Source organism: Plasmodium berghei (genome assembly GCF_900002375.2).
Source record: "Plasmodium berghei ANKA genome assembly, chromosome: 13".
Lineage (NCBI taxonomy): Eukaryota > Apicomplexa > Aconoidasida > Haemosporida > Plasmodiidae > Plasmodium > Plasmodium berghei.
The window spans coordinates 2,228,358-2,250,872 of NC_036171.2; the positions used below are offsets into that span (position 1 = coordinate 2,228,358).

Sequence of the window (22,515 nt, forward strand, 5' to 3'; positions counted from 1 at the left end):
CTTAACGAAATATGTAACAATAAATTAGGAACATGGAAAAAATTCGAAAAATAAATATCAATTTTTTTAATATATAATTTTTATGTTATTTTTATGTAACTAATTTTTTGTCCCCCAATAATAAAAGAAAATATTGAATAATTTTGGATTTTATAACACTCCTATATTTTTTTTATAGAATAAAAAATTTCATGTTATAACAATTTTATTGAACCGATTAAAAATAAAAATATTCTACAAAATAATTTAATATGCATATATATGATAAATAAAAAAAAATTCTTTGAAAAGTTTTATAATTTCAATTATGCGATTGTTAGACATTTATGTTTACAACTTTTTTTTTGTTCATAAATTATGTGTAGAATATATATTTTGTTTATTATATAATGATGACATGTACATAATTTTATACTAAATATTTATATTATAGGATGACTGTTCATATAATTTTTAATAAAAAGTTTTTTTCGTTTATATAATTTATTAGTTGTATTATTTATTGTGATGTTAAATTTTTATTAGTATTATTTAATAAAAAATTGTTAATTTTTTTGTGTGTTATTTTTTATTTTTTTTATTTTACAATTTTGCCAACTATTGCATCATATATAAACATTTCAGTGTATATAGAATTGTATACATTTAAAAAACTATATATTGCGTGATATGTCTTTTTAGTGTTCTATATTCATTTGTGTAAATATCGTTTTTTAAAGGGTTCTTCATTATAAATATATATTGACACAAATTACATTAATTTATATTATTAATACATAGTTACGTTTTTTATTTCTAGCGTTTATGACATTTTGAAATACACATGTGCCCAAAAAATAATGTGAAAAAAATAAATCATATATTTTTTTAAAGTTTAAAATTATAAATGTTACGCCCATTCATTGTGCGCATGTGCATATTTTAACTCATGTATATTTTTATTTTTATCGTGATTGAATATTAATGTTTATTGTCGTTGATTCTTTTGATGTTATTAATTATACAAAACTATTTATGACAGCATAAAATTACGTAATAATCTCAAATTTCATTTGGTGTACATTACAAAAGACAAGTGTAAAAAATTAAATTGTTATATAATATTAATATAGTGAGTAATAATCCTATTAAACAGTAATGAATTATCATTAGTAGAAAACATAAAGTAACGATAACCATAAAATAGTAATGATAATAAAATAAAATATTTTATAATATTAATCTTTTCTTTGTTAATGTATATTTCGTAATAGTTAGTTATATTCCCTAATTTTTTCGCGTATTTATATTTTAGACAATACACTTTTCTACAATCATATATATATATGAAATATATAATTTAAAAAAGATATAACAAAATTATTATAGTTACTAAAATTTATAATTAATCAAAAATGGCCAATGAAACAGAAATAAACACCGAAAAAGTCTGTAATGTGGATAATAGTTTCGATGAAACTAATGATACACTTCCTGATAACAAAAAGGAACAACATAATATAAGTTCATATTCTAATTCGAATATTGAAACTCCCCAACCTCAAGATAACGAATATTCTTATTATGCTAATACTGAAGTAAATCAGCTTCAAAATAATTTTCCATTCAACTTTGGTTGCACAGGAAGCCTATTTAATAGCAAATCTCAAAATACAAAAGTGTTTACTCGAAGAGTAGATAATAAAAAAAAAATTATTAATAATAAATCTAATTCTCTAAATAGTTCATTTTCTCAAAATTTTAATCCTTATAATGCATACCCAAATTATTCTTTTATTAGAAATAATGCAGAAAACTATGACTATGGAATAACCATGAATCATAATGGTTTTGACCAATTAAATAGAAAATATATGTATGATCAACCAAGTAAATTAACGTATGGATATTTATCCGATAGCATTAATTATTCCACTAATAACCAATGTATGAATCAAAATAATGGATATATGAATATTCCATTATGCTCTAGAGATTTCATGTATAACAATGATGCGTGTAATTTTATAAATGGATTTTACCCTCTAAACCAGGTAATTTCAAAATAGAAAAATATGCCAAAAGAAAAATAAATAAAAAAAATAAAGCAAAAAAGTACATACATATATATATATATGTGCAATAATGTTTGTTTAAACGTATTTACACTTGTGATATAGCTGGTCCATATCCTACATACGTATTTATTGTGATATTGTGTTTTATAATTATTTCGTTTCATTCCCCATTACATTTAATTATGTGTTTTCATTTTATTATACAGGATGGATTTAATGCCAATTATGCAATAACCGAATCGATGGATGTAAATTGTGAAAAAATTACGAAGGATATTTTAAAATGTTTTCACAATATTATAAAATATATATATAAAGTACTTAAACTATCTTTTACTAAAATAAATAAAGATTTAAATATAAAAGACATGCATTTGAGCCCATCAATGCCACCTGCTCATGAAATGGATATGGATTGTGATATTTGTAGAAGTAAATATGGACATATGGTATTAAATTCACAAAACAACGATTATCTAAAAATTTTTGAAGGTGAGGATGGACCCCATAATTTATTTACACGAATTTTGGAAATAATAAATAATTGGCTTGATGCTAAAGATTATAATGATGTGGATTCATTGAAGGAAAAAAAAGCCGAACAAATAATAAAAGCATATAGTAAAGAACTCGAGCAAAATTATTATCAAATTAATAATTTCCCTACAACAAATGATGGAAAAATTGAGTTGCCTCATTTTAATAATTATGGTAGAACTAGTGCCATGTTTATATAAGTTTGTTTTGTGTATATTGGATATTCGAAATAAGTTAGAGTAATATAGTACATCATGCACTAATTTACACAGCACATACTTGGATGAAATATTCATATCAGCTGAAACAATAATGATGGAGCATGCGAATTTCATAAATTATTTTTTAAAAGAACAAACCACATTGTATAGAATAAACGGCATCATATACATCATTTTTATGGACTCACACTTCCTTAACATTCTGCACAAGTGTTTTCATTAAGTTGTATAACTTCGCTATTTTGGCATCACAAGTATTTATCTATTTATTTTGTTCATATTATTTATTTGTTTTACCTGTTTTATTTTTTGACTGTATTTATTCCTTTTTTAACTGATTTTGCAAATTTTAGCTTTTTGCTTTGTTATTATTCTTTTGAATTTATTTTAAAATTGACTTTAAAATTTAATAGTAATTACAATAATAATAGCAATAATAGTATGGGAAATAATTATTAAACTGTCGTATTGGAACTTTTATTTTCTTGAACTTTTTATGCAACGCCTGATACTATTTTTTTGCATTTTTAAAATAGTTTCATAATATCCGAGAATATATGCATATAATGAAACAAAATTCATATAAGGTATCTTGAATCGAATATAATACAACGTAGTTAGTTGTGAGAACTCGAAAGGGCTCTTTGGAGATGTGTATAAAAAGTGAGTGAATAAATTCAAATGCACAGATAATAAAAATTGGTATTACATATTTAAGGTGATAGTAATAATTGAAACAATTATAAATAGTAGAATAAATTAGTAAAAAGTTTTAATGGGATAGGAAAATATACATTTTTATTATTTTTACATTATATAATAAGGATTATGCGTATGCAAACATGCACACATATACGCATGTAAGAAAGGTAAAAAAATATATAATAAAAAAAAATAACTTTCATAAGAATAAATTATTTTTATGTAGAATGTTCTTGTGGAGCATAGTTGACCCAATTTTCGTTGTATAATTTGGTATCAGTTGCTTGAACGTCGTTTTTTTTTTGATTGATCAAAAGTTTTAATTTAAGGTTTTCGTTTATGGCATCTATAAAATCTTCAGTAAATAGATAATCTTTTTCAGTAACATTTTTAATACCTTTAATACAAATAGCTAGATCTTTAGGCATAAGTCCATTTTCCACTGTTTCTATACATGCTTTTTCAAGAGCATAACAAAATTGTTGTAAATTTTTATTTTGGTCTAATTTTGCTCTATGTTGTAAACCTCTAGTCCATGCAAAAATAGATGCAATAGGATTAGTTGAGGTTTTTTCTCCTCTTTGATAGGCTCTATAATGTTTAGTTACGGTACCGTGCGCAGCTTCAGATATGCAAGTAACCCCATCGGGGCACATTAATATAGAACTCATTAAACCTAGGCTTCCATATCCTTGTGCAACTGCATCTGATTGTATATCACCATCATAATTTTTACACGCCCAAACAAACCCTCCTTCAGATTTTAATACTTGGGCAACCATATCATCAATTAATTTGTGCTCATACCACAAATTATTTTGTTCATAAATTTTTTTAAATTTTTGTTCATAAATATCTTGAAATATATCTTTAAATAGTCCGTCATATATCTTAAGTATAGTTGATTTGGTACTAAAATATACAGGCATTTTTAAATCTAATGCATATTGAAAACATGATAATGCAAAATTTTTAATGGATTCTTCAGTATTATACATACCTAAGCATACACCTGGAGATTTAAAATTGAATATTGTCTCTCTAACAACTGGTGAATTATCATCAGGAGTAAACACGATTTCGAATTTACCACTTTTTGTTACTTTTAATGATTTTTGTTTATATTGATCGGCATATGCATGCCTTCCTATTATTATAGGTTTTTTCCAATTAGATATAAGTTTAGGAACATTTTTAATTAATATAGGAGCTCTAAATACAGTCCCATCCAATATATTTCTAATTGTACCATTTGGACTTTTCCACATTTCTTTTAAATTAAACTCTTTTACTCTTGCAGCATCTGGAGTTATAGTTGCGCATTTTATTCCAACACCATATTTTTTTATTTCTTGTGCTGCTTCTAATGTTATTTGGTCATTTGTTTTATCTCTGTTTTCTATAGATAAATCAAAATATTTTATATTAAGATCTAAATATGGTAATATCAATTTTTCTTTGATATCTTTCCATATAACTTTAGTCATTTCATCCCCATCTAATTCAACTATTGGGTTTTCCACCTTTACTTTCCCACTAAGATTGAAAGCGGAATGCCCATTGCTTATATATCTCTTTGTAATACGGTAGGCTATATATTTTTTTAGAGACTGAATGCTACGTTCCATTATGATAGGATTAATGAATGTGTATGGAAGTAGTGTATGTACATATATGCACGTATTTTTAGATTTGGAAACGTATAATATGACTATTTTTTGTGTATGTTATTATTTGTATTTTATATAGGAAAGCAATATTATAAGAAACAGTAGAAAAAAAAATGTAGAGAGAATATAATTTTATTTAAAAGAAAAAATACATAATTTAAGGCTATTCAGATAGAAATAAAAACAAATGAGGGAAAATAATGTATATTTGTCAAACGGGATGCTACATATTTTTTTCACAGTTTTGCTTTTTTTTTTAAATAGCTATATTATATACTGTATTTGTTAATAAATGTCGTTATATTGCTTGATTATGGATTATCTTTTTGTTAAGGGTGTTATTTTTTATGAAATATGAAAAAGTGTGTAAGAAAAGGTAAAAAATGTAAGTATATATATATACATATATGTATACATTAGAAAAGTGGATATTTCGTACTAAAATAAATGGCAAATGTGCAATATATAAATATCGTAATTGATGATACATGCCTATAAGAACTTAATTTTGTTATATAGTAAACATAATTCATATGAAATAAATGTCGTAACAGAATGTTATCTAATTTGTTTTCTGTTCCTGCATATTCACGAAGACGATATTTTGTTCATTTCATATGAAATAGGCATACTATAAATATGCATATATTTTATACATTATTATGATTTATTTTTGGTTTCCATAAAATTAATATTCAGCACATATATATAAGAAAAGTATTTTTTTTTTTCGCAGCGATACCTGTATTTATTTTAATGGCAATGGCTATGTGAAATAGTTTGTACTAAATATACATTATGCGTACATATAAAAAAAATTTTAAGTTACTATGCATGTTATATATTATTATATATATGATCCATGTAATTTTTTGAGATTGTAAGAACTTTATATTTTTTTTTTCAATGGCGGTTTTAATTCTCCAAGGACGTTTGAAAAAAAAAAATTATATGGAATATTCTAATATTCAAACATATGTATTATACACGTATTCATGACGATATGTAAAATAATTAAAAAAAAAATAATAATAATATTCCGTGTAAATTGTTTATTAATATTAGTTTAGTAAATATATGTTTTAGCATACGTTATATGTTATTTAATTTTATTAAAGTTATAATTTTTTTAATTACAAGGTGAATGAATTATTAATAATAGAAGCATATGCTATACATATCGAAGTTTATTATTTTTTTTTATTCACATTTTCATATTTATTTCCACTTTTAACTTTTTTATTTATTACTTTAGTTATATATCATCCATCAATATTCTATCTTCGAGTTGTTTTATCCACAAATGTGTGTTTGCCCTGGTTTATACATTTTAATATAAGATATTGCTTTAATGTAACTAACATTTATATACTTATCTCACTCGTGTTGTTTCTTCATTTTATATATATATATTCTTATAGTAGCATAATTTTATCATTATAAAGTTTTGTAAAATACTTGTATGTGTATAGTGAAAAAAAGAAATGAAATTGTGTTTTAAAGACTACACTATTTTGTATATATAATAAAATATTAAATTTATATCCATTATATTATTTAACTATTCCTTAGAGTTATTCACTGATACTTCGTAAATATTTTCTTTTTTTTGGGAAAACTCCCATATTCATGTGTATTTATCTATGAAAAAAAATATATGCATGCTTTAATTTACAAGCGTTTATAATTAGTATATCTTTTTTATTTTTGGATTGGGTTAACAACTATAGAATACAATGTAGCTATGTAATTGTGCATTTTTGTATATGCATGCATATATATAAGTACATTATATTATATATTTTTTATATTATTTTTGAAAAGGAACCTTTGATAATTTTTACAATATATACCGTTGTTCAAATTTCTTGGCCTCTGTTCATAAGTATTGTTCATTTTACTAGTTTGGCTAGGCCCATATGTGCGTCACAAATATTTTTGTAAAATTATATAATTAAACATAAACAAAAACGAAGGTATTGCTATTAGCATGAATATTTTTGGGAAAGATAAAATGATAAAGAAAAACGATGAAATAAATAAAGATGATGAGGATGGATTTTATGAAGAGAAAAAAAGTTCTACTATCTATCCAAATAGAGAGCTGAATAATGCAGATAATGTGAATAATAATAGTGTAAATAAAACGAGTGATAACTATTTGAGCAATTTACACGGAAAAGGAAATTATGAAATTCCAAATAATAGAAATTTTTTTAACGAAAACTATAGAGGAAATATGATGGAAAAATTATACTCTCAACGGAATATAATAGGTATGGGGTTTTCAGAACAAGAAATAGATGATGAAGATAATTATGATGATATATCAAGTAGTATAAATTATGATTTAAATGATGATAACGGATACTATTCTCTAACAGAGGGTTATAAAACCAATTATATTATGGAATCTCTTTTTGATAAGAATTCATTTGTATATTTTATGGTACCTTTTAATAAATATAGTTATACAAATTATTATAATAATTGGAATAAAATAAGTTTTCGTATGTATGCTTCACTAAATTCAGTTGTTACTGATAAAATTCCAAAGAAAAAAAGGAGAGGAAATAAACAAAATTTATTTCTCAAAAATGTAAATGGATATGATATTGGTAGTGATAGTGGCGCTGGAATTGAAGATGAAAATTTTAAGAACCCATTAATTAGCATTATGAACAATTTTTTATATTTTTTGCTTTTAAGCGAATTTTTAAATTTTAACGAATTATTTAAATTAATGCCATTATGTAAAATATCATACGAAATTTTTAATAAATATTTTAGTATCAATGTACATATAAATCCATTTAAACAAAATATTAGCGATATTATAAACTTTTTAAAATTAAATAAAGAGTATCAATTTAATATTTCACAACGGCAAAAAAGTAAATATCAAGAATCTGTGTGTGAAAATAAAAGAGAAATATTAAGCACTAATAAACATAGTATATATGATACCACAAATAAAGATGAAGCACGTGTAGAATACACGCCTTCTAATACTAACAACATGAAGAAAAACGATAATATAAACAATAATAAGAATATCAATGATGAAAATACTATATTGAATAATTTGTCTGATGATAAGACTGAAGTTAACAATACCAATAATGAGATAAATAATGAAGAAAATGCAGTTTTAAAAAAAAAAAAAATTATAACTAATAATAGTATCAGTATGAGATATCTTTTTAGTTTGTATGAATTTATGAGAGTATATTTGAGCAAGTATAATAGGGGAAAATTATATTATAGTATATCCGATGAAAAATTTAAATATGACGCAAAAAAAGAAAATTCATTTTTTAGAGATATATATCCTTATGGTAATAAAATTTGTTCATATGAATATAAAGTTAAGCTAAAAAAATATATACAAAGGAGATGGAATTTGAAAGGAAATTATGTGCATGAAAATTATTTTTGTCATAAATCAAACTCTCAAAAAAATTTAGGTGTATTAAAATTAGTACATAATAGAGAAAGCAAAAAATATCCATCAGGCACTTCCTTTTTGTCAGTAGATAAATCTGGTTATATTAATACATGGCAAGTTAATCATACCAATTCATTATTACCAACGTTTTTGAATCAATCACAATTGACCCTAAAAAATAATACTAATATTAGTGCCACAGATGTAGTAAATTTAGGGGGTGATAAATTTTTACTCTCTGATTTTTCATCTGTTTACAGTTTTTCCCTTGACGAAATAGGTAAGCTCAAAAAATTAAAAAAAAGTAGTAAACTATTTATTGTGTGAATATCTCACATGTGCTTGTCTTTGCATATGTATACAAAAGTTTTCATTAAGTTTTTGAATATTTTCATTTTTTTATGTGTTCCTATAAAATTTTCAGATAAAGGTGATACAAATTTGGTGAAACTTATCGATATAGAACTAATGGGTAATCATAAAAATGAAAATATAAAGAATATAATAATGTGTGAAAAAAATAAATGTTGTGCTGGTTTAACAAAAGCAATATGTCATAGAATAGACCTTGAGGTGAACAAAATAGAAAGCAGTAAATATCTAATGGAAAATTTACAAAAAATAAATAACTTTGATAATAACACTAATATTGTTTTAACCCCAAAAAATATTTTAATTGATGATAAAAGATTAGCTAATTATGTTCCTTATGTAAATTATAATTTAATAGATTATGAAAATGATAAAAAATATTATAATAGTGATAATCATTTTGTAGATATTAATTTAACTGGTATATCTTTAACATCATTAAATTCAAGCAATTCTATATATTTATTTGATTTGCGTTACAAATATCCATCAACTTGTTTATATTATGAACCCATAATTACTGAAACATATCGTCTTAAGGAGAATGAGAAATTAAAGTATTTAAATAAATTAAAATTAAATTATAATTCTAGACATTATCTCAGATTCAAGAAATATTCTGGGTTACATGACAACATCATATTGTACCCTTCTGTTGGAGATCCTAGCCAGAGTAATATAATTTGCGAACAGAACCGTGATAACACTACAAATGTAGGTTATATTGATGATGCAAATTATGTGAAAAATAAAATATTTTCTGATGAATCATTTATATATACTATAGTTAAAGAAATAAAAAAAAAAGAGCTCGATAATTTACCTAGTTCCTATTTAAATATGTGGAGATGGTGTGATAAAAGACAATTCAAATCATTTTTTCATTATCATGAAGGTTTAATAAATAAGAGAGATGATGGTAATTCTATAAGTGTTCCTAATTCTTATTATCAAAAAATGACATTTGATTCAGTATATAAATTTATAGATTCAATTAATCATCTTTTTGTTACATATGAAAATTCAAACTATATCCATTCCTTGATTTCACCAACTTATGGACTGGATATAAAGAGTTCTCTAAAAGAAGTTCCTTTGTGTATACACCCGACTAACCTTTGAAAAATTAAGATATAGTAATTAAAGAGGGGTGTAAATAAGTAAACTATAGAATCGGTATTTTCGAGGCAGGTACATATACATTTTGGCGGTATATTTTTAATGCCATTTTTTTAATTCATTTATATATACATGCTTTTCTTTTTCTTTTAAATTATTATTAGTTTATTCATTCATTATTTTATTTTTTTATTGACAATGGAAGCAATAAGTGCATCCTTGTTATTAGTGTTTATTTAGTTAATTTATAAACGAAAAAAATGGGCATGTTTATCATTTTTTCATTAACTCTGCATTTTTTTCATATTAATGTGAAAGCTGAATTTTGTTATTATTTTCGTCAATTTCGTTAGTTACAAACTTACGCAATGCGTGCTTTTTTAGATATTCATTTAAAATTTACTTTAAAATTTTATAAAAAAATAAAAAGTGAAAGGGGAAAAAAAAATAATATAAAAAATAATTGATGGACGCATTTTTATTAGAATTTATTGTAACTCTTTAAATGATTTTCTGAGCAAACAACAAAAAGTGGTAAATGGCAACCCCCTATTCAAGCCATTTACATAATCTTCAAATTTGTTTATTCTTGGTATTGTTTCAACAGCTAAAAGCAAGAATGGTATGATATGTTGATAAAATCCAAGAAAATGAATTATCAAAAGAATGAATAAATTAAGTATATAAATAATAAATAATATATGATCACAAAGTATATTGCTTTATATTTGTATGTATGAAATTTCTTATATCTAATACTAATATACATTGTGAAATAAGTTAGAGAATTAATATAAATATATTTATAATTGAATACATATGTATATTACCTTCATACATTCCATCATGTAAGGTTATGGAAGCTCTGTATTTTTTTTTAGGGTCGGATATTTGGATGTTTGAAAATTCGATTATAATTTTGTTATCTGTTAAGTATAATGAAAGACATATGTATGTTCTTTTTATGCACAATAAAACTTAAATATGAAAACTAATGTATGTGGTACTTATTTTTTTTTTGAGACCTTCAAGTATTATTTCAAATCCTAAAAGATTATAAAGTGTTTCCAATTTCTTCGTCCATTCATTTTGGATGTGATCTCTATGCAATTTAACGGTTTTATATTCTGCGAAAATGCACAAAAAATATTAAAGAGTACATTGCGAAATATTGTAAGTTCATCGTATATATGTATGTGTATTCCTATAAATATGCATCATTCTGGATATATAGCGGTGTTAATATAATTTACCTTGCTTAGAGGCATCGAAGTTTTTGAAAATTAAGTTGAGTTGATAATTTACTTCATCAATTAGTTTAGGATATTCATCTAACTTTTTTTCTTCTTCCTATAAAGAAAGCGTCGAAGCAAAGCGAAAAAAGCCATGAAAATAAATATGAATATATAGGTGTATATGAAGGGAAAAAATACTATTTCATTTTATTCTATTTTTCTTACTAAAGCGCTTTCCTTTAGCTCGGTTACAAGAACAGTGTTTGCCTCAATTTCTATATAAATAATTGTAGTAAAAAACAAAAATGAACTAGTAAATAAGTAAATATATATATAGTGGTAAAATACAATAATAAACGAAGTGGCATTATAAAAAATGTAAAAAAATAATAGTAAATATAATAACAAAATTTGCAAGTGTACCATAAGTTATTCTATTTATCGACTTTTTTTTTTCTCTTGTCTTATTTTTCATGATTTCGATTTGTTCTAAAATTTCCAAGAAAAAAAAATAATAATAAATATATTGGTTTGAGAAAATTTGCAATTTTCAAATATGCTATATATAAGACAATGGAAGTGTATTGCTCAATAGCTAGCTATCTAAATAATCAAGTAAATACATAAATAAATAGATGCATGTATGTTCACACACACACTAATAATGGTTATATCTGTATTCTCTCAATAAATCGTACTTTTCTCCTGCTCTATATATGATATTAAATCATTATACTGCTCTTCATTGTTATCAGTAATTTTATTTAACTGCAATTGGAGAGTTTTTTTTACTTCGCTACTATCTAGTAATTCTTCCATTTGGCATATTTTTATTTCAGTAATTATATTTTGGTGTGACCTTTATATTGTTATACTATTATTTCTATTCCTATTTGTATTATCACCCCGTCTAGGTATTTTTTTATTATTTTTACAAATAAAGTCCCGTAATATATCGTATAGTTTAAGATGAAATATTAACGGTTATGATTGGGCAGGATATTACGCTTTATTGTATATGAATACTGTGCGTATTATATATAGCTGTATATAATAATATATATACTAATTATACATATTTTTAATGCTTATATGCACGCATATATATTATGTATAGATATATTTATAATAGCCCTTCTCACATTTTCCCAAATATTTTTCATATGCTTGTATTCACGAATTAAAAAAATTACTAAAACATTGTTGCCAAAGATTATATTAAAAAAAAAATATTAAGTTGTAGCATAAAAGCGTTAACAGAAATATATATAAAAATGAAATGAAAATAATAAAGCTTGCAAAATTGATAAATTTATAAAACTAATAAACTGATAAAATTTACATAATCGATAAACTTAATAAATGGTTAATTCGTATTTTATAATTTACGATATTAAAATTATTTTTGATTTTGGAGGGAAAAGAAAAGAAGCAACCTTACCATATATATTTAATAATAGTCCAATCATACAAAGCATATATATTGTCTTGTTTTTTTTTTTTATCAATTTTTATCATTTATATAGACGAAATTCAGAAAGGAAAATTAATTTATAATTTTTGTTCATAAACTTACAACCTCATATCATAATTTTAAATGAACGAAAAAAAAAAATTAATATAAATGTAAGAAATTACACAATGCTTTGCATATATTGCTGATATATTTTTTTCACTGATTTTTTACTTAAGCGAAGATATATGCATAACACAATAAAAAATAATATAAAAATAATATTATTATGAAATAAAAAATATAAAATAATAAATAAGTAAAATAAAATGTGTACGTTAAAAATATCAAACGTAAAATGCAAAATTATGGGGGATGATATAATGGCATAATGAATGTGAAAAATGGCCGGAGCAATAAATTGCTTAAAGGTTTTTATCTTTTTGATTTTTAATTTTCGCTTAGTGAACGTATTAAGCCCAAAAAGAGGGAAATATCATGAAATAGAAAAATAACTTATAAAATTTACTTCCCTCTATCCGATTTTAATTATTACTTTGCAAGGATATTTCTTGCATTTCTATTTTTTTTAACATGTCTTGTAATAAATTTGCATTTTGACTAATCTTCGAGTTTACAAGGTCTATGTTTTTTTGTGCTTCTTCTAGGGTACTATCTAATTTCGATTGTTGCTTTTCTAAATCTAAGAAAAAAATGGAATCAGTAGCAATATAAGTAAAAGAGGGTATTTAAGTGCGCAATATAAAAAATAGTATATTCAAAACAATTAATGGAAAAAAGGAATAAAACATTCGAGCTTATGTCGAATTAATTGTTTTTTTTCTTTCTATACCATCTAGTCGTGTAGAAAACGACTGGGCATTATCATGTATTTTCTTCAATTGTTGAAGCCTGGATAAAAGATTAGGAATCATATGATGTGTTTTTTTCCAGACATCTAAAATTTTAAAAAGTTCATCAATTGATTCTTCATAGTTTCCCTTTTCTTTTGTTATATTTAATACATCTTTTTTAAACTTTTTTAAATTTAGAAATTCTGATTGAAGATTTTGCATTTTTTTTTTTACATTTTCTAATTTACTAGAATCTAATAAGCTTAATTTATTATATAAATCTAATATGGCATGATTTAGGTCATCATATGGAAGCATAGACATTTTTTCAACTCCTAAAATTTTTTCCATGTGTGCAATTTTCCTTTCAAGTATTAGCAAATCTTTTACTTGAACATCTTTTATTTCATCATTTTTTTCTTTGGCACTATTAAGAGTATATATTCCAATTTTTCTCATAAAAGAATCAATATCTTTTATTTTTTCGTCATCAGAAGTTTTTTCATCGTTTAGTTTGATAAAGTCATTGAAAGTATCATCATTTTGCAATTTTTTTAGCATTTCATAAATAATTTCCCCATTTTTAGAATCATTATTATTAGTAAATTCCTTTGATATATCATTTTGCTTTTTCACATTTTTTTTTTTCAAGATTTTGACTAATTTATCATCATTTAAAATGTTATTAATATCATTTTTGAGTGCAAATAATTCTAATAAAACTTCGGGGGGTTCTCTATTATGCATAATTTTTTTGACAATTTGTTCATGCTCTATTAGTTCGTTTTTATCTAATTGGTTTTCTTCGTTTTTTTTGATACTAGTATCACCATTTTCTGCATTTTCGTCATTTTGGTTATTTTTAGCTATATCGTTAATATATACCATCATATCTTCAATTTCACATTTTAATTTTTGTAAATATGATAACGGATCATTTAAATAAGAACTCAAGTTATTATTATATTCATAATTCGTTGCGTCATTATATCGAATTTTGGAAGGGTCGATTTCTACAATAACCCCATTATTGTAACATCTAAATGTTTTGTTCTTATAAAATTCGTATAAATATAAAGGTTTATTGTTTTCACTTTCATCTAAAATTGCATTATTATCATTATTGAAAATTTTAACATCATTTTTATTTCCATTAAGATTAGTTATGAGATTGGCATTTTTTTCATCTAATGAAATACTTTTTTTATTTATTATTTTTTCTCCGTACTCGGATGATAAAATTTTATTTTCTATTTTTCCATTATCTTGTTTTGACACAGTACTAGATAAATATGTGTCTAATGGCGATGAATATATGTTAATATTAATTTCGTCCAAAAAATGTTTATTCATGTTAACTATATCTTTATATAATTCAGTAGAATTATTATGACATATTGAATAATTCGATGTATCAGGAATATATTCAAATACATCTTTTTCTTGAGATGGAAAAACGAAGTTTCTCATGTCTACTTTTATGTTTTCCTTTCCCAAATTCTTATTTTTATTTATGTGTAACACATCTTCTTTATTACTAGTATAATCTGACCCAAATAATTTACTTATTCGTTTTTTGCTCATCATTTGTTTGTTTTTTAACTTTATTCCCTGTGTAAAACTACTATTATTGTCATCATGTTTAAAATGATACGAATCGTCAATTTCATGCCCCTCCGAAGCATATTGATTCTTATGAATATTTTCTTCGATATCATACTGAGTATTCATCGATCTATCTTCTACTATATTTTCTTCATTTTCTTTTACTAATGGCGATTGTGGAGAAATTAACTCCTCTCTTTTTAGAATATTGTCTATATTATTTGTACTATTAATTGATTTTACATTTCCCTCATTTTTACCCTGTATCCTATAGTTTTCCTTCTCATTGTGCTCGTATTTTTTACTATTTTCATTTTTTGCAATATTTTCAGATTGGTCACATTGTTCTATTTGACCAAAATCGAAAATATGAAAATTTTCTTTGCTTTGTTCTTTTGAGGTTTTTTTTTCAATTTTTTTCATGTTTTGAGAATATATTTTTTGTTATTTTTTTGTTTACTTGAATTAGTAGTGGATATATAATTATCTAATGTAAGCATTAAATATATGTATATTATTTTTTTTTTAATTTTGAACAAATTGAATAAAAATATAACACATTAGGCATATATTGTATAAACTTAGGTTGAGGAAATTATAAGAAAATATATGAAATATGTATGTTTTTTTCATTATAATGCATTTTATTCTTATATATTGCACTATTATATTATATTTGTAATGCTTTATGATGTTATATTTTTATTTTGTTCGTCTATGCCATTTCATTTTGGTATTTTATTTTTAATTTTTTTTGCATTTTTACTTAAGAAAAAAAACTGAAAACTAAGAAAATATATTTATAAAAAAAGAAAAAGGCCGCGATAAATAAAAATATATATATTGTATACATATGTAGCCTTGTGCAGCAACTTAGCAAAGGGTTTGCAGTATTGCTATATGTTTATGTAATTTCTCTATTTTCCATATTTTTTAAAAAGGGTGTAACATATTTTTTATACAGTCTACAAAATTATATTAAGATATATTTATTGTATTTAAAAAAAATATAAATATACAGTTTAACCGTTTATATTATTTAATATTACACACAGTAGTGTTATAAAAATATATAATGCTCAAAAAAATATTCTTATAAACATAAACCTTGTCATATGTTACAGTCTTTTATTGAAGATTTATTATATATGCTTGTAGAAAAATAGACATTTGTTATTCAAACTAATATAACAATGATTTTTTTTATATTACAAAAGGTTAATTTTATAAAGTTATTTCATTTTTTCATAAGTTCCTGAAAATTACTAACAGGAAATAAAAATTTTATTTTTTTTTAAAAATGCTTATAAAATAATAAATAATTGAAAGGATACCCTTGTACTTAATTATTCAAAGACTACCATAGTTAACAACACCGGAGTGGATTAATAAACAATTTCATTGTTAAAAAAATAAAAAATGACGAAAAATATGTTGGTTATATGCGATAAAAACAATGTTTATTTTTATTATTAATTTTTTTAATGATTATATTTCTTCATATATGTATGTTTGTACAACTGCACACAAACAAATGTACGAGTTGTATATGTATAGTATTTATAAAATATATATTTATATTTACATGTAACTATTTCATTTTATGAATATTGCCTTAGTAGTAATCGAAAAATTAGCTATTCATTCAAAGTTTAATACTTTTAAGCGTGAGCAAACAAAAGAATGCGAATAAAATAATAATAATAATAATATTAAGGTAAACCTAGTGATAATTAAGTTTCATTGAAAAAAATAATTGTAATTATATGTAAAGCTAAATAAAATAATAAATATATAGCATTTTGTTTTTAAGCAACTCTTAAAAACACTGAAACAAGTATAAGGTGTCTAAGGATGCGATTTTAAACGAGTATACATTTTCCCCAATTTTGATAAAATGCAAACCCTTCCATATTTCATGCTAAAAATAAAACAATTATACAGTACATACACATGGATATATGTAAATGTATAACAATTATTTGTATTGCGAAATTATAAATTAAGAATATATAATTAAGGCTAATACAAAACTTTATAAAATATAATTTTGAAATAATATATTATATAAAAAATATACCTCGACAATTTCAAAAAATAAGTACAAAAATTATTACTATAAGATAATGTGCTTTATTGAAAATATGGATATATATGCATTTTTTTGTTAAATTACACTTGAGAAAATAAAAAAAAAAAATTAGCAAAGATTAAAAAATTGTAATTGCTAACAAGTTTATGTGAATTTTCTAAAATTGAAAAGCAAAAAAATAAACGTTTGTAAAATTATATGGGCACATTTATAAATCATTTATTAACAAATAACGCACAAGATCTGGGCAATACGTGACAAAAAAAAAGAGGGAATATGAATATGAAATTTGTTCGCATATAATAATACTGATCATGAAAAAAGAATTTTACATATTTTTAAAAAGAAAAAGATATTAAGATACAATTGCAAATTTATATTTACATTCATTAATTTCCATAATATTAATACTTCTTTGCATATTATATATACTATATATAATATGCATTTTTTCTTATGTTTTTTTGTTTAAATGTTTGTTTTATTATTTGTTTTAAAAATATGTTTTAATAATACATAACTGCCATTAAATAGCATACAAGAGTATGCACTAATTAAAACTCATTATATTTATATTAGTATACATATATATATACATAATAAAGGTGGCGCAATTATATAAGCTTTACAAGCAATCCTTATTAACTTAGGTTTATGTATATATATTAATATATATATCACATACCTTTTGTTTTTTTTTCCACGGAATATTCAATATAGTTATTGATAGATTATATGTCAACACTGAAAGAGACGGCAGAGAAACACATAGAAGGACAAACATAAGGTAATTTTATATTATAATATGAAAAAATAAAAGATAAATATTTTATAAGTTTAAAATTAAATATAAAAAAAGTGAATGCTAAAATGGAATATTTCAAATGCAAAAAATAAATTCACACATACATATACATATATTATAAGTACATATGTAATGCTACAACATGCATATTTTGGGCAATTATGAAAATAGTACATATATATACTTATGAAAATTCAATAATGTGGAAAATTGATAAAATATAATTAACACATTTATATTACGCTAACACTTTTATTTTGTATATTAATATCTACAAAATGTATGGACATATATGTATTCGAAAATAACATCTCAATTTTTTTTAAGTTGTAATAGGTTTACTACAAGACGAATATTTTTAAATAGGGCAAAGATGGGTAAAGAAACAAAAAAAAATACGAATATGCAATGTATATATAATTGTGTAACACTGAGGAAGTTTTGGTATTCCTCAAATATGTAGCATGCATTATGCATATATACATAATATTATAAATTTGTTGATTGGGAATGTTATTAATGTACATTTTTCATCTAAAAAAGTGTTACATTAATCCACCAAAATATTATGGATAGCTTCCTATATATTTAACGATGGAATGGATGTCCCTAATTTGACAATCACAAATTTTATATTATGATTTTTGTATTTCATATGATAAAATAATGCTAAGTTTTTTATAATAATAATTATAGTTATGTTTTATATTTTATATATTTTTTGTTTGTATTCACTGCATTTAAATATTTGTAAGCGCGTATATCATTCACTATATTTTTGTTGACTGATTTGCAGTGAGATTTTTGAATTTGCTAAAGCCGGCAATGTTTTTGTTGCCGGAGGTTCAATCACCTGATAGGAAATTGCCATTTAAGGAGAAGTTATTATGGACCGCAGTATCATTGTTTGTATTTTTAATATGTTGTCAAATACCGCTATATGGTATAATAACAAGTAAATCAAGTGATCCGTTTTATTGGATGCGTGTTATTTTAGCATCAAACAGAGGAACATTGATGGAGTTAGGTATATCACCTATAGTTACTAGTGGTATGGTTATGCAGCTATTAGCTGGTTCTAAAATTATAGATGTTGATCAAAGTTTAAAAGAAGATAGAACGTTATTTCAAGGAGCCCAAAAATTATTAGGATTATTAATAACGCTAGGTGAAGCTATTGCTTATGTCGTTAGTGGTATATATGGCAATTTATCAGAAATCGGAACAGGACATGCTATATTAATAATTTTACAATTATTTTTTGCTGGCGTTGTAGTTATATTATTAGATGAGTTGCTACAAAAGGGTTATGGTTTAGGTTCTGGTATATCATTATTTATAGCTACAAATATATGTGAAACTATTGTGTGGAAATCCTTTAGCCCTACAACTATAAATACAGATAAAGGAATTGAATTTGAAGGTGCCATAATATCATTAATATATTGTTTATTTACAGAATTTAATAAAATATCAGCTTTAAAAAAATCTTTTTATAGAACTCATGCTCCAAATGTAACAAATTTATTAGCTACTATTTTGGTATTTTTAATTGTTATATATTTACAAGGATTTAGAGTAGATTTATCTGTGAAATATCAAACTGTAAGAGGTCAACAAGGAACATATCCAATTAAGTTATTTTATACCAGTAATATACCAATTATATTACAAACTGCATTAGTATCTAATTTATACTTTTTTTCCCAAATATTATACAAAAGATTTTCTAATAGTATACTAGTAAATATACTTGGACAATGGCAAGAAATCGAATCAAATGGCACATCTGTACCTATAGGTGGTATAGCATATTATATATCGCCTCCAAATTCCTTTGCAGATATAACAAATGATCCATTTCATACACTAATATATATTTCATTTGTTCTTGTTTCTTGTGCCTTTTTTTCAAAAACATGGATAGAAGTATCTGGAAGTTCTGCTAAAGATGTAGCTAAACAATTAAGAGATCAACATATTGGTATGAGAGGTCATAGAGATACACCAACATCTTTAACACGCGTATTTAATAGATATATACCAACTGCAGCTGCATTTGGAGGTATGTGTATTGGCGCTTTGACAATATTAGCTGATTTCCTTGGAGCCTTAGGTAGTGGTACGGGTATTTTGCTAGCCGTTACCATAATTTACCAATTTTACGAAATGCTAGTCAAAGAACAAGAAAAAGCCACCTCCCTGTTTTAGGCACATTACTCGTTCATGCGTGTATGTATCTGCTCACATTTTTCGAGATATATCGTGTACCATTATTGCATATTTATGTATATAATATTTATATGTAGGTGTATATATATATTTTTTATAACCTAATTTTTCTTATTCATAAGCCCCTTTTATTAATTTTCCATTTTTTTTTAACTGTCATTATAGGAAAAATTATTAATACATGTGCTTATATAATATATACATGCAAATTTAAATGTATTATAAATAATAAGTAAATATACATATGAATACCCTAGCGAATTTATTCAATTGTCTATCACATACATAATTTGCATACAAGCATGTGCTGTATGTATATATTTATACGTCCAATTATTATTTTTCTTACAATATTTCCTAGAATAAAATTGTATATGCATATGTATATATATATATATATATATATATATATATACATGTTGATTATAGAGCATATAAATTTTCTTATATCTCACCTTTTTTTGAAATATTTGAATAATTATATAAAATAAACGAAAAGATATGAAAAATTATATTTAAAAAAATAAGTAAATTGCACATGCTGAAAGGATTTTTTAATTTTTGTTATTTTTACGTATTAAACGCCAAAGTATATTAAAATTACATTATGATGTTTATATAGGTATATATATGTGTGCATGTTGAATAATCTGTATATAATATGTACTTTATTTAATTTAAAATTGTTTTTTATATCAAAGTTTAATTAAAAACAATTAAAAAAAGCATGAGATAAATAGAAATGGTACCAACGTTTAAAAAATTTATAAGTTTCTTTAGTTGTAAAACAAATGGCAGCTGTTCGAAAAAATTATATCACAGAAAAAATGAAAAGAAACAAAAATAAACCATATATATATATATAATACAATTCATATGTAGATGGCTTTATTATTACAAAAAATAGAAACATTTTCAAAAGTTGTTTTAACAGATTTATACAAATAAACTAAAGTCTATTATTTCGAAGGACTGGATCATTTCTGTGAAGATATTAATATCTGGGTTTATATTTAAATCGTTCTTTGGTATATTCCATGTGATCAATATATCAGCATTATATTCTTTATATGGAATTATACATAAATATAACAAAACATTTTCATGCATTTGCGTATTACATTTGGTTATTTTTTGTGCTCCTACAACTAAAATATAATTTTTTTGTGAATGTGGAACAGATTCATTATTTAAAATGATTTTATTTTCTAAGCTAGTATTTTCATTTGCTAAATCGTCAAAATAATATTTTCCTTTTTCTTTTATATCTATATCTTTATAACATACAATTTCGATTACTAAACAATTATTATTGTATTTATGAGCATATACCTCTTGATTGTCTGGTATTGTTCTATATTTTGATATATCTATGTAATCATTAGGTATATTCATTTTAATGTATTTTCCAAAAAAGTAATTTTCGTGCAATTTCTTCATTTTTAAACCTTCCTAAGGCATATACCAAATTATTTTGTATTTATATGTATATATATGCTGGCTTTGCACTGATTACTAATTTTAGCAATGTATTCAATACAAGATTCGAGCAGTTCCTTTACATAATAATAAGCATGTTATACATAATGTGTTTACACATTTTTTTACAACAACAAACGAGTATTCTTAATATAAAATTTGATAGTTGCACATAAGGTTTTAATTCCGTAATTTCTTTTGCATATAATATTTGTTTATTAGTATTGATTTAAGAAAAAAGGAGAAATGAAAAAAACAAGTGAACGATGAATGAAATAAATTGATAAAAATCATGTATAATAATATCGGTATTTCATTTAAAGCACGTAGAATGCTTGTAATACCTTATTAGTTTAAAGGGGGAAAATGAAGTATGCATATTTTTAAAAGGATATTTTACAGAATACCGTAAAATGAATATGTACTAAAGAATAAATATTCATGTATATTATACCTATTAATATACGACACATGTAAAAATGAGATCATTTTATTTTTTATGATTTTTCTTGTATATAGCAAAAAAAACATGCAAAATAAATTTATATTCAATCGAGTTGTTTATAAGGTGTATGGCTTAAATAATATTTCTAAATGAAAAATTGGAAAACGAAGAAAAGAAACAAAAATAATC

General features: G+C 23.6%; 7 protein-coding genes across 7 annotated transcripts; 3 read left to right on the forward strand and 4 right to left on the reverse strand.

The window, feature by feature from the left end:
* Positions 1–1,394: 1,394 nt before the first annotated feature.
* Positions 1,395–2,794, forward strand: PBANKA_1358500 (inner membrane complex protein, putative; the record flags this gene model as incomplete). Its single annotated transcript, XM_034567223.1, has 2 exons — positions 1,395–2,033; positions 2,264–2,794. The coding sequence occupies 2 exons, from the start codon at positions 1,395–1,397 to the stop codon at positions 2,792–2,794; spliced, it is 1,170 nt and encodes a 389-aa protein (XP_034423741.1).
* A 941-nt stretch (positions 2,795–3,735) lies between these two features.
* PBANKA_1358600 (isocitrate dehydrogenase [NADP], mitochondrial, putative) lies at positions 3,736–5,145 on the reverse strand (the record flags this gene model as incomplete). Its single annotated transcript, XM_034567224.1, has 1 exon — positions 3,736–5,145. One exon carries the CDS (start codon positions 5,143–5,145, stop codon positions 3,736–3,738), a length of 1,410 nt encoding a protein of 469 aa, XP_034423742.1.
* A 2,032-nt stretch (positions 5,146–7,177) lies between these two features.
* On the forward strand, positions 7,178–10,129 carry PBANKA_1358700 (conserved Plasmodium protein, unknown function; the record flags this gene model as incomplete). The annotated part of the gene is made up of 2 exons (XM_034567225.1): positions 7,178–8,915; positions 9,060–10,129. The coding sequence occupies 2 exons, from the start codon at positions 7,178–7,180 to the stop codon at positions 10,127–10,129; spliced, it is 2,808 nt and encodes a 935-aa protein (XP_034423743.1).
* A 485-nt stretch (positions 10,130–10,614) lies between these two features.
* PBANKA_1358800 (kinetochore protein SPC25, putative) lies at positions 10,615–12,180 on the reverse strand (the record flags this gene model as incomplete). The annotated part of the gene is made up of 7 exons (XM_034567226.1): positions 10,615–10,733; positions 10,957–11,052; positions 11,152–11,253; positions 11,380–11,476; positions 11,587–11,636; positions 11,785–11,850; positions 12,060–12,180. 7 exons carry the CDS (start codon positions 12,178–12,180, stop codon positions 10,615–10,617), a joined length of 651 nt encoding a protein of 216 aa, XP_034423744.1.
* Positions 12,181–13,359: 1,179 nt separating this feature from the next.
* Positions 13,360–15,696, reverse strand: PBANKA_1358900 (dynactin subunit 2, putative; the record flags this gene model as incomplete). The annotated part of the gene is made up of 2 exons (XM_034567227.1): positions 13,360–13,517; positions 13,668–15,696. 2 exons carry the CDS (start codon positions 15,694–15,696, stop codon positions 13,360–13,362), a joined length of 2,187 nt encoding a protein of 728 aa, XP_034423745.1.
* A 2,847-nt stretch (positions 15,697–18,543) lies between these two features.
* Positions 18,544–20,381, forward strand: PBANKA_1359000 (protein transport protein SEC61 subunit alpha, putative; the record flags this gene model as incomplete). The annotated part of the gene is made up of 2 exons (XM_034567228.1): positions 18,544–18,547; positions 18,967–20,381. 2 exons carry the CDS (start codon positions 18,544–18,546, stop codon positions 20,379–20,381), a joined length of 1,419 nt encoding a protein of 472 aa, XP_034423746.1.
* Positions 20,382–21,338: 957 nt separating this feature from the next.
* On the reverse strand, positions 21,339–21,842 carry PBANKA_1359100 (nuclear import protein MOG1, putative; the record flags this gene model as incomplete). The annotated part of the gene is made up of 1 exon (XM_034567229.1): positions 21,339–21,842. The coding sequence occupies one exon, from the start codon at positions 21,840–21,842 to the stop codon at positions 21,339–21,341; it is 504 nt and encodes a 167-aa protein (XP_034423747.1).
* Positions 21,843–22,515: the final 673 nt, after the last annotated feature.